Raw genomic sequence first — 13915 nt, 5'->3', positions numbered from 1 at the left:
GCAAATTTTCTATTTGGACGAAACTTGGTATGACACTCACCACACAGTAACGAAAGGGTGGACTGATGGTTCGAGAATATGTACGCCTAACATGGCTGCAAACAAAGGATCACGACTAATCATTGCGGAGAAAGTAAAGGATGGGTTCCGAATTCTTTGAACTTATGAGGAAAAAAACTTGAGGACTGCAATGTTGACTACCATAAGAACATGGAAGCCAATATTTTTGAGGAATGGATTGAAAACACATTGGCTCCAAATTTGGATGCGAATAGTGTAATAGTTCTTGACAACGCTTCCTATCATTCGCGACAGCTCATCAAAGTACCGAATAAAAATTCAAGGAAAGGTGAAATACAAAGTTTCTTTAATGTTTAACAATTTGTATTTTGAAGATAACTATACCAAAAACCAACTACTTGAAGTTCTACACACAAAAACATTTGAAAAAGTGTATGCCCTTGAGAGTATTGCTGAAAAGTATAGACACACCATACTGAGACTTCCCCCTTATTTTTGTGTTTTCAGTCCCATCGAGATGGGACTGAAAACACATCAGGCGTAAAAATTATTTATCAAAATTTGATAAGAAGGTAATAGAGCAAGTTAAAGAAGAAGTTTCTAATATTACCGAAGAAGACTGACAGAAAAGGAAAAAAAGTAATTTTAGTTGAAAAAGAGTATGGAGATTGGACACTTCCATAGTAATGGTGAAAATGAATTCATTATCGATTTAAATGACGACAGTGATAGTGAAACAGAGAATATGGAAGAGGAATTATCAGAAGCTTTCAAAGAAAGTTAGTGGAGTGTTTTTGTAGCGATCGATTGTATATATATTTGTTTCAATCATCACTCTGTTATTTGAATCCCTACTTTTCCACTCACTTATATAAACGAAATATTTATTATATATATTATATCTATATATACATATACAATTGATAGTGTAAGGACCGTAGGTATATATAGAAGAGTGGTTTTTCGGAGATTCGGTTTGTTTAGAATGAAATATTTTTTTCAGCTGCCCGAGCTTTCGCTAATATTTATTAGCTTTATCGAATGCTGGAATATAAAAAAAGACATAATAAATGTATATATATATATATATATATATATATATATATATATATATATATATATATATATATATATAATCTAGAAAGGTTAATGCAGTCAAGCTGCTGGAAAATAATTCCATGAAAATCAAAAAATAAATAGATAAGTACTCTTTGATCATTCCCATATTGATTTCAATTTAAGAGCCACCGGTATACAGCTGTTTCAGCCTATTGGGCATCGTCAGTACCGGGCAGGCGGTCCTCGATTGAAGACAAAATGAGAAAAAACCAAGTGGTTTTTTCTCATAAAACATAAGTGGAACCAGGTGGTTCCACTTATGTTTCGCTTGCGTTTACGCAGCTATTTTTATCAAGTACTTTCTTGGTTTTTTCTCATTTTGTCTTCAATCGAGGACCGCCTGCCCGTACTGACGATGCCCAATAGGCTGAAACAGCTGTATACCGGTGGCTCTTAAATTGAAATCAATATGGGAATGATCAAAGAGTACTTATCTATTTATTTTATATATATATATATATATATATATATATATATATATATATATATATATATATATATATATATATACATACAGCTGTCTACCGGTGGTTCTTATTATTATTATTATATATAATATATATATATAATTATATATATATATATATTATATATAATATATAATATATATATATATAGGTCCCTAACTATATAATTAAAGGGGAACTGTTGGAAGGTAGGTTGCACTATATCGTTTACTTGAACTATACATGCGATAGAAGAGTTTGTTTTTGATGTGAATGCAGGTCGTTATGAATTGTTCGAAAATTATTTTCGAAACAAACAAATTTCTGAAGAAATAATCCAAAAAATACTTCAAAGATGTAGAAAGAATGTCTCCATCGAAAAATGAACTCTTGCAACAACTGAAAAGGAAACTAGTGCCCAAACAAAACTCAGTTATGATTGAACAGCAAGACAGTAATTTGGACGAATCGTTTGAAAGTTATCACGATAAGATTAACTTAACGCAATGCAATAAGCCATTATGGGTCGCGTCTACTATGAGCCGGTGGTGGACAATGCGCGGGGGTAAAGGGGAGGTCTAAGCAATGAAGCGCCATCGCCGAAAACGCGACCCGAACGCGGGCTGACACATGCGGGCAGACGTTGTTGACGGTTGTGTTAGTTTTGCGAATTTCTATATAGGTAACATAATTCGATTCTTGAAGCTATTTATTACTTAGGTTGGCATATTTTTAAGTTACTGTATTTTTAAAATAAATATATAAATTTACTAGCAATTGCCCGCTCTTATATCAACGTACAGCCAAAGCTACTGAACCTAGAATCTTGAAATATGCAGGTTAGTTCTTTGTATAGCGTAAATAAGCATCAAGAAAAGGAATGAGGAATTTCCAAAGTAGAAAATAGGGCTTCAAAGATTATATTGAATTTCTTTAGTTTTGAAGTTAGAAACCTGAAGTTTTGGGTTGATGAAAAACATTGTAATAACAAGTATTTGTTTAAAATGGTCTGTCACGAAACTCGATGTGACAAACCAAATTCTACGCGAGCGAAGCCGCAGGTAACAACTAGTAATTATTAAAACATTCAAAGAAAATCAAATCTTTCACAATAAAGCAGAAATGCAATTAGACTTTGGAATATTGCAGCTCTATTCACTGCAGGTGAAGAATAAATCGCACATGAGGAGATTCGTGTTCAGTATTACCAGGTCTAGTGTTTTTGTAGCAGATCTCCTATTCTGGCTCTCGAGTTACTGTTGTGCTGTTTGAGAGTTCAAATCTACTAATGAATATTGAATGACTGTAGTTTGTGTATATAGTATGTACCTATAAAATTATATTATCTGCCGTTTTTCATTAACCCACTGTTTTTGAGATAAAATCTACTACCACCCGGCAACACTGACCGTGTTCATATGGCCCGACTTTCTGCTTCACATATAAAATATAAAAAATTCAAAAAAATCTAATCAATAACACAATATTTATCAATTCTTGGTGTTACGGAGTTCGCCGGATCTGCTAGTATGTAACAAAACGACATGTTTTATTTGAAACAATGAAGTTGAACTCTACTTTCGCTTTAACCGGAAGTGTTCCGGACTTGAAATCATCCCAGCTGAATTGCCCCTATTGCCATTTTGATACCGTCAAATTTTCATAATTTCCTCCATTATACGGTCAAGTGATGAATAAAGAGATTCCATGTATTCCTTAAAAAATGAAATTATGAAAAAACATCAATTGCCAAATGACAGACCATACCAGATAATTGCAGGACCCGCAGCATCCCATATATCGCGTCCCCGCATGTAAATTTCTCGTTTCAGCGTTGGGCTGGGCAGGTGAAAGGACTTGTGTAAGGATTCGAATGAAATTCTGATACATTTCTAAAAGAGATCAGTCGAAGAGAGTACATCTCCCCGGAGAAGGCGTCCACTGCCGTTATTGCAAGTACTCCGTTCACTCTCTCGCTCTGTGTTACACTCTAGGAATTTAGTTTGTGATAGTTCTCAGTTCAAGGTGGAGCCGGCACGATGCTGAATGCGATGCAGGTGAGTAACCTTCACCTTGCGTGTGGTGTCGCGTGGTGCTGGAATATTCAATTTGTTGTGGATTTTTCTTGTTTTTTCGGTTGGTGATATGAAACAATTTTTTCTGAATCGGCACGTACGAGAAAAAAAAGATAACAACCTTCTGTAGGATAAATAGATATTTTTGTAATAAAGAGATATAATTCCGTAAAAAATCCTTTAAAGTTTTTCATGTGAACAAAATATCATCATTTCTTAAAGTGAAATGATTTCATACATTTTTTATTGAATATTTTACACAATGTGATTTTAGGTAGTCATATACCGTTCCGTTATGTTGAACAAAAATCATTAATATTTTTGTCCCGAAAAGATAGTTTCGGTCGAGCTTTCTTTCGACTTTCCAATATATTTGGAGAACTGGTCAATGACCACTCCCCACAACGTGAGATGAGTAATCATTGTATCCGAAAATCATGTGCCCGCAATGAGCCAGGGATGACAGCCTACTGAAATTTTTCAGTCAAGATTTTTGCCGTATTACGGCAAACCTGTATGATCTTCATATTCCAGAGTAGGAAAGGCATCATTCCACCATGGATCCCAACTATCAAAATAACTGATATATCATTCATTTTTCCTTGACTTTTTGGGTAATAGGCACCTCACTCGGAAAGAGGTGCTTACAAAGAGGCTTACTTCAGGCTTATTCCCTGCAACGGATTCAATACTTTCTTGAGAGAGGCAACACCGGTGTATTTTCAATACCGTAGAAGATCCGAAGGTGGAAATAGGACACTCTTAGGGCCCCAATATGTCGATGGAAATATGCTGAGACAGCAAATGCCAGATATTCTGACAGCAAGTATATGAATGTCAGACGCTTCGCGGTAAGCCCTGCACCTGGTGTCAAAAACGATATAGAAAACGGTTCCGGAAATAGGTAGTAATTGAATTTTATCAAAAGAATTTTTTCAAAAATATATATATATTCATTCTTAAATACGTTTTCTTTGTTTTAACATTATCTATTTTTTATTTCAACGTTTAGTATTCTCTAGGTAATCATCATATTCTTACTTCAAATACGGACCTGAATTGGAAAAAAAACATTTTCAGGAGAGGTTAGTTTTTCATTACATTTTTGTCAAACAATTTTTTTTTGAATACAGTTATGTATCACACGTTTAGTTCGGATTTTCAGACAACTCTGACTATCTTGTATTGCACCTATTCATATTTTATTTCTCATCAGATCGTAGAACATTTCTATAAGGAAATTGATGTAAATCTACCACGAATAGTGAAGAAAGTGAAAACGGGCACTTTTTTAAAAATTTTCATCAAACAAATAAATATTCATATATTTGTTATCCATTAATATGGAAATATTTCTAGAATAGTTTAGTTTCTTCATTTTATGAATATTACTGGAGTTTTTTCCAGCACCAAACCGTTATTTTATCGCCGCGACACGTGTTTCGATCATCTGTTGAAGATGATCACTTGATGATCGAAACACTTGTCGAGGTGATTATTCCAATGCAGTTTTTCCTCAATATTCAGTATTGCCAAAACGTAATAATTCCATATGACACAAATAATATCGAACATTGAAATGAAAATTTGGTGGAACCAAATAAAAATAAAAGATTTTGGATGGAAAATATCTGAAACATGTTGTGCTATTCTCTCCATTTGCAACATGAAGCACGTAAAACTGAATTTGTGTAATTGTATTTTTGCATATTTTCTATTTTTTCAACACTTTGGACAACTGCATTCCGGCTCATCCTTCCATTTTTCATAGTTTTTAGGTATAATTTGTATGATTTTAACAAACCTTCATATTCGTAGTAACGTGTGGAAATTTATTTAAAGATTTCCAAGAATTGTTTCGATAAACAATAACATAACGTCTCAAAACAAATCTCTTGGAAAATATTGAATAGAAATCGAGATTGAGATCTACTTCTGCCAATGTCATTAACATGATCACGGTAAAACAAGATGTAAAATGAAAAACATTTGTGTGTAGTTTCTGTTACATACTCTGTTACTAATTATGAACAATTGTGGAAATGGAAAATAAGTTATTTTTCACTAGACACAGGTTTCAAACTCCGATATCAAATAGATGAAGCTTTAGGTTTCATTACAATATTCAGATCATTTCCTTCTCAAAAATCTAGTTCGATATTTTGAGATTGATGAGTAAAGAAAATTTTTTATGTACTGAACTAGTAACTGAAAAGAAAGTTATTCACAATCTTTTACATCTATTTTTGATTGATTGACTTACTATTTGACATATCTATGATACTAATTCACCTAATTCACACTTCAGCATCCTCTTATTTGTGCAGCTCATGTCCTCAAATCCATAAAGTTCACTTATGACTTGCCTCCTCTTGGCGTGTGTCTGAATGAAGTTCACTTTCGTGGCTTCTTTGCACTAAAATCACCTCTCACCTCCTGTAATTTTTGTCCAAACTGAAATATCAACTCCCAGCCTATAGTGAATTTTTCCACAATTTACACCTGCTTTGAGAGAAGAATAGCAATGGCATAATTGGTCAGATAAAACACATAACTGACCCTCCACTGCTAAAAGTTTTTGTCAACGAAATATCATATCTGATCTAAAATGTTTTGTGGTATATTTGGAATTTAAAAACAGTCACTTCAATTCCACGTTTTTGGGTTTTTGATTCATAAAAGCAATTTTTTCCGGTATGCTCGTATATGCATTGATACAATATTCATCAACAATATGCTTTTTTTATGAAAAAATACCATTTATTGAATAAACTTAACGCCTACTTACGAAAATAACAAATGATTTACAGATTGTGACTCTGACCCGTTACTTGATGAAAATTAATAATAACCATGATGAAAATCATAGAATTTTCACAAATAATTTTATTTAATACGCGTTTCGCTATACGATAACTTCATCAGTAACATCAGCTACAAGTAACTGATGAAGCCCTCATCAATTGAACAAGTTATAATTATTATCAGGGGTAATTTACAAATTGTATGTCATTCTCAAAATATCAACTTCCATTAAAAATCTGGTTTTCAAAATCCTGAACTTCTTCGTTGAAGCATTATAACTGTCAGTGAATTAATTGCAATAAATATGGTTTTCAGATAAAGTGAGCGGATTGAGTAATTGATTTACAATATGAATGTTGAATTTTATTACCTACTATGATGAAGTGGTTAACCCGTTTTTGTTATCGATTTGATTTTAGAGAGTAAGAGGTATAATAGTAAAAGCAAATTTTTTTGTATCACGGAAATATTGTTTGATTAGAAATGGAGAGTTTCAAATTGAAGAGGAAATAAACGGCAACGGGTTAAATAACATTGCAAGATGGGACAAAGGTTATAAGCTCAAGTTTTGGAGGTAGTTGTGAGGTTCTTTCTCAAGCGAAAAATCTGAATAGCATCAGATTCAATTGAAAGTATCTGTAAAAATCTGAAATACTCTCAAGTGTTCTGACAACTACTGAAATGTATGGTCGTTGTCAATGAACGGTCACATATAAGATGAACAGCTTTATTTTATCCGGCCCAACAAAAGAAACAAAAATTTTGGAAAAAAATTGTATTTATTCATCAACATAATCTCCTTGTAGTTCTTTACACTTTTCCCAGCGACGTTAAAAAAATTTGTTACCGTTTTTATACGAAGAACTGTCGAGCTCCTCAAAATAGCCATCAACTGCCGATATCACTTCTTCATCGTTGGAAAATCTATGACCACTGTTCCAAGTTTAGGAACAGAAAGTACTCCAAGGGGGGACTAAATCTGGCAAATAGGCTGCATGAAGTAGCAATTTATACTTTAATTCGTTAATTTTGGTCATTGCGATAATGGATTGATACCAACTATGCATTGATATACTACCATTTGGCATATAATGTTATTTTATAGGGGAGATTGTGTAAATTCTGGAAGAGCGTTCATTTGTCAAAAACGAATTATCCGTCTCATTTTTAATATAAAAAATAGAAACAGCTGTAAAGCCGCTTTTTCAAAGTATAATATTCTAACATTTCCCTGTATTTATCTATATAAATTATCAATATATGTAAAGCAACATATTAATAAATTCACAAAAAAACTCGGATTACCATTCATATCCTACAAGAAACGCGGATGCACTTTCAGTTACAAAGCATAATTTGAAGACATTTGAAACATCTCCACACTACTCAGGTATAAGGATATTTAATAAACTTCCACAACATCTCAAAAAACTGGACCATAAAAAATTTAAAAATAAATTGAAACATTTCTGTGTGCAAAAACCTATTACTCCATCAGTGAATTCCTGAATGATGATTTTTTATTTACTTGTCTGAGAGTTACACATGTTTGTCTGTTCTTTGGAACAATTAGTGTTTGTGATATTTCATTATATTTTGTTATATTTTGTTTTATTATATTTTGTTTAATGTAACAGTATTTGACGTGTACATCTATCCTAAGGATGGCTGCTATGTAGCCAGTGCGAATAAATTATTTTGATTTTTTTTATTTTTTATTTTTATTTGTGAGCTGGTGCATTGTCTTGATGAAACAATAACACTGATTTCTCCACTATAACGTTGATGGTTTTACATTTTTCAAGATAGCCAATGAAAATTATCGTACGCGCATCCCAAAAACCGATGCCATGGCCTTGCCTGCAGATCAAACGGTCTTCGCCTTCTTTGTAACCGGTTCTCCCTTTAGAGTCCACTCTATTGATTGTTTTTTTTTGTCTCGGGTGTAAAGTGATGGACGCATGTTTCATTTATGATTATGAAACAACGCAAGAATTCTACTTTGTTGCTGTGAAACTTCGCTGAACACTCAATTGAAATATCTTCACGACACTGTTTTTAGTGGAGCTTTCTCAGCTTTCTCATGTCCAAATTTTCAGATAATATATGATGTACCGCACTTTTTGAAATGCCTACTAAGTCTGCTAGCTCACGCACTTTCAGTCAACGATCATTCAGTACCGCTTTGTGTATTTTCTTTGCCGTTTCTGAAGTCGTCACCTCATTTGGTCGACCACTGCGATGCTCGTCTTGGCATCTCGTACGGCCTCGTTTAAAACTCTGCTATCCAATATTTCACTGTTGTAAACGAACGAGCAGACTCAGTTCAGCTTTTATATTAGTTGTTCTGAGGCCTTTCAGATAAAAGTATTGTACTACATAACAATGACCAATTTTCTCCATTTTTACAAATTCACCGAAACCTTTCGTTATTAATGACTGCCAAACAAATACTAACAACGCAGCGTCTTCAAACTTGCAACAAATACTTTACAGATTGTGTACTTTCTGAAACAGTGATATTTTTCAAAACCGGGTACTTCTGAACCACCCTGGTAATGGAAATCGTCAATACTGTAGAATGCAAGCCCCACATAAGTGGGTACTGAATCAAAATTAAATGAGCATGTGGTTTGATTTTTATCAATCCTATGGTATCAATGTAGGAGGAACCGTCATCGACACTACATACCAAATAGGTAAAACACTGAATTGTAATTACCAAAACCTTCAATACCTACTTCTACACGCTGCTATATTTTTACATTACAGTCAATAAAACCCCACAAAATCATGACTACTTTTAAGATATAGCGATTATGTAATCCACATACTGAAAGTATGCAGCCAAATGAAATAGGTATACTCGAAGTAACTGATATAGTAATTCTTAAGCTATCGGCGAACTCAAAGGCCAAAAAAAAACCAATACAAAGAAATAATGCAGCTACGAATTAGTCCACGTGGACTGAAGAACTGGCGGTTCGTATTGGATAATTTTTACTAACTGAGTTTTATGATTGGCTAAAGAGTCATAAAATTTAATTTGAAGTCATGTTACGGTGAACAATAGAATGTAGCGATGAGTACCGCCAAGTACCGTCAGTACCGTCAATGTCCAGTTCAGGATCTAATCGCGATTTGAGTGTAGAAATTTGATATTGGTGCAGTTATAATTACCTAACATTTTTGTTATTTTTTTAAAATGTGGCGTCCTTGGACAAGTACTAATAGTAATAACGAGTGTGATAACAACGCAGACTTTTTCCTGTGTAGTGATTCCAATAGCACTGGTGAACAATGCGAAAAAGAGATACCAGTGAATAAGATTCGAATGCATTTGAATATTGAAACACAGAGCGTATGTTTCATGTATATGAGAATCTACATATCAAGTTTAGTTTCGAGGAAAAAAACTATTACAAACAACATCAGATTTGACCGAAATTCCTTTCTCAACTGTACGTAAAAGAGTCAAAAACAAACCTTATGAACGCAAGATGCATGTGATGCGGGATTACCAAAACCTTTAGATGTTCATCTAATAAAATCATTAAAAAAAAAACAATATACGACTGTTACAAAAGCAATGAGATTTCTACAATTGAAATCATAAGGAAGAAATTGAATACTTCCGGCCAAACGTGAGCTGCTGTGACAAAACTCTTGAGAATAAGATAAAGAAACTGGGATTTAGATTTAAAATAATGGGCAAACGTCAAGCAGTTATGGAAAGCAGAAGAATAGTGGAATTGCGTAACAAATACTTAGAACAAATAACTAAATATAGACAAGAACAACGGCAAATTCTCTATTTGGACGACACTTGGTATGACACTCACGACACAGTTACGAAAGGGTGGACTGATGGTTCGAGAATGTATACGCCTAACATGCCTGCAAACAAAGGATCGTGACTAATCATTGTGCGTTGCGGAGGAAGTGAAGGATGGGTTCCAAATTCTTTCAAATTATGTGGAAAAAAACTTGAGGATGCAATGTTGACTATCATAAGAACATTTAAGATGATATTTTAGAGGAATGGTTTGAAAAACACATTGGTCCCAAATTTGGATGCGAATAGTGTAATAGTTCTTGACAACGCTTCCTATCATTCGCGACAGCTCATCAAAGTACCAAATAAAAATTCGACGAAAGATGAAATATTAAGTTTTTAATGGGTAAAAATTTGTAATTTGAAGATAACTATACCAAAACCAACTACTTGAAGTTTAACAGACAAAAACATTTGAAAAAATGTATGCCCTTGAGAATATTGGTGAAAAGTACGGACACACCATATTGAGACTTCCCCCTATTTTGTGTTTTCAATCCCATCGAGTTGATTTGGGGAAAATTGAAACAAAGCATCAGGCGTAAAAATAATTTTCCAAAATTAAGTAGTTAGGTTAGGTCTGGTCACAAGTGACTGGGTCTATTCGATCCATTACCGCAACCCGCAAGGATTTATTGTGGTTCACACCTATTCAAGTGCGAGTAAGTAGTATATTATATATAATATATATATATATATATATATATATATATATATATATATAACTCGATAATCTTCGTATTTGTATTATTTCCTAGACCCGGATATCACCCTGGTAGCTATAGCTACCTCCGTGTTGATTTTGATAGTTTTCTTGTATAAAAACACGATCTGTTAACTGAAATCATAAATGTGCGACTGGCTCCTGCTGGTGGCTCCATGCATTTGTATTTCTTCCTTCTGGTAACCAAGTGTTGCCCATACTCCGGGTTGCCTCTTTCATCTCATGCAGACCTACGACTTTGTAGGTAAGTGTGGCAGATATCCAACGGAAAAACAAACAACCCACCCAGCTAATGCCGCGCAAAGAGTTGAAGTAAAACCATCAGGCACCTGTGCAACGTCTTCGACTTGGAAGGTTCGTCGCAAATTGTTTCCTACCATGAAAAGCAGAAATTAATTTCGTTTGGTTGATCCGACCAACCGATAGTTATTGAATAACAAAATAAGTTAGCTCTCTAACTATATTATTAAAGGTAGGGTGCACTATATCGTTTACTTGAAGTATACCTGTATTATTTTTTGTGAACATTGATCATATGTAGAAGACTATTACTGGAGTTTTTTCCCAACACGAAATCGTTATTTTTAACACCTCGACACGTGTTTCGATCACCAAGTGATCATCTTCAAAGAGGAAGATTAAAACAGTTTTAATCTTCCTCTTTGAAGATGATCACTTGGTGATCAAAACACGTGTCGAGGTGTTAAAAATAACGATTTGTGTTGGGAAAAAACTCCAGTAATATTCATTACTACACCAAAGGTTCCAAACAGTACATCATAAGCATATGTAGAAGAAATAATTTTGTCACAATTTTTGAAAGCACATTGTTTCACTGGAGAGCGACATGCTTCAGAATATTGTAATTAAATGTCCAATCTCTCCTTTACCAAATCTACACTCAGGCTACTAAGCTGAAAAGGTTGATATATATTTTACTTCAGGAAATGGACTATACCAATGATCTATACTAATTCATTAATAGAAACATCAACAATAAAAGAGTTCATGAAGAGAACCCACACTTTTAACCAATGTTCGTTTATTTTATGGCCGTTCCACAACACTGAACTTTTGTGGTCTACGAAATCGGATGCATCGAAAAGTGTGTTGCAATTCTGGTGTGGGGATGCAGCATTTCTGTTATATTCGTTTTATGCCAGATATTTTTTTTCATCTTATTGCATTACATTGTTAATAGATAGAATTGGAAGTTCTTACGTAAAATGAATTTATACCACACCAGAATAAAAAAAAATTCTCTTGACGTGAGTTCTGATGTAGAATCAGTGTTTTAACGGAATAACATGTTCCTCACATTGATAAGAGATGATAATTTCACGAATACACAATATCACCACTGGTGAAATTTCATGATTGAGAACAATATTTTTTTGAGTAGGTTTGAATCAAATGTCCTTTCTATTATTTCGTTTTCAAAAATTCGCCATATTTTTCTAATTATTTTTAATAGTCACCATAATAGTTAAACCGTGAAGAGTTTACTCGTCTTGCATTGTTGTCTTGTAAATTACAATAAAAAGTGTTTTCAGCCATACAACTGAGTGGAAAAACTTTCGTGTACTGAAATATTTCTTGAATGTTGGGTTATCTTCAATTTCGTTCAATATTTCCATTCCCATCAAACTTTTCCTAATTGACAATATTCCAGAGTCACTAGGGTTTGTTTTAACACTGGTAGACATCGATGTCTACCAGTGAGGATGACTGTGTTCCATGAAATTTTACCACTCATTTAGTCTATTGTGTAGAAATCCTGTGAATGATATTTGATGTAATTCCATAACGAATGTTTGGAAAACAAACTGAGTAGAGAAGAGTGTTTTTCTTTTTAATAATTCAGTGTTCATATCAAAGTATTTGTTTCGAAAGAATTTATCTTTCGTGTAATCCAATTTTTATATGAAAGTAGCTGTTTCAGAAGGTCGTTTTTTTCTTCCAGTTTTTGTCTGATAGTCACTTCTTTGCATGATCTAGTATTGAGTTACTACTTTAAAAATTGATTGCTTTCTTCCTTTCTTTGGAAGATTCCCACATTTTTTGTATCAAGTAGAAACCCAAACATTTTTTTCCAATAATGTTAAATAATTGTTGAGAATTTTCAATTAAACTTCGGCTCCTCTAGCGTCTCATGACGAACGATTCTCTAACCAAGTTACCAACCAAGTACTCTTCCCATATTGCTAAAATTGCATGATTTTGATATTTATTTGAAGAGATTAATTAGAGAAATAACGGTTTCAAAATACTGTTTGGTGCCGTATTGTTAGAACCGCTGTATTTACAATAAAAAAGGCTTCATGGAAAGCCCGCAATATGCAGACTTGTGACGTCAACTGATTAGACAGTGCTTTGATGTAATATGAAAGATATTCTGAACATGAGTGAAAATGTTTTTTTTTAATTTTTTTGGGATTAACAAGTAATCATATCGTTGTGAATATAAATATGGTACGCAAAATGTTACTCGTATCAAAATTTTGAAAACGAATAGAAAGTACCTAGAACGCAGCACCTTTCTTACCGAAAGATTGAATGACTTTATTGGGTTGTGTGCTACAAAACTCCAACGGGACTACTGCAACACCCTGTATAATATTCAAACATTGGCGATATTTAGTCGGTTGTTATTTCCGTCAACCCAGTATTGAAATAAAGTAATAATTTTTTTGGACATCTCATTTAATTATAAAATTAATTTATAATTAAATTCCATTAAATTCTGCCAAAATGATCACTGATCACTGTGGGAAAGAGGACACGGGTAGTGTCAATTAGCTCCGGCACACCAATAGTAATAATTAACGTCACTTCGAAATGATTTTCAAGCTGAGCTATGTTTATAAGAGATGACAAGATAAAACTTATT

The 13915-nt window shown here is 33.6% G+C and overlaps 1 protein-coding gene across 1 annotated transcript in view; it reads left to right on the top strand.

The window, feature by feature from the left end:
* The first annotated feature begins 3560 nt into the window (after positions 1 to 3560).
* The window catches only part of LOC111508187 (uncharacterized), a 77982-nt gene continuing 67627 nt past the window's right edge, over positions 3561 to 13915 (top strand). Inside the window, exon 1 of the mRNA XM_023163616.2 lies at positions 3561 to 3643. Coding sequence (XP_023019384.2) covers positions 3626 to 3643 — 18 coding nt within the window. The 5' untranslated portion in view covers positions 3561 to 3625. The remainder of the gene's footprint in view (positions 3644 to 13915) is intronic.

Source organism: Leptinotarsa decemlineata, unplaced genomic scaffold (assembly GCF_025532065.1).
Source record: "Leptinotarsa decemlineata unplaced genomic scaffold, Ldec_3_MD MMD2_tig00000035_RagTag_RagTag, whole genome shotgun sequence".
NCBI classification, from domain to species: Eukaryota; Metazoa; Arthropoda; class Insecta; order Coleoptera; family Chrysomelidae; genus Leptinotarsa; species Leptinotarsa decemlineata.
Note: the sequence above shows the minus strand (reverse complement) of the source record. Positions and strands in the feature narration are given on the sequence as shown.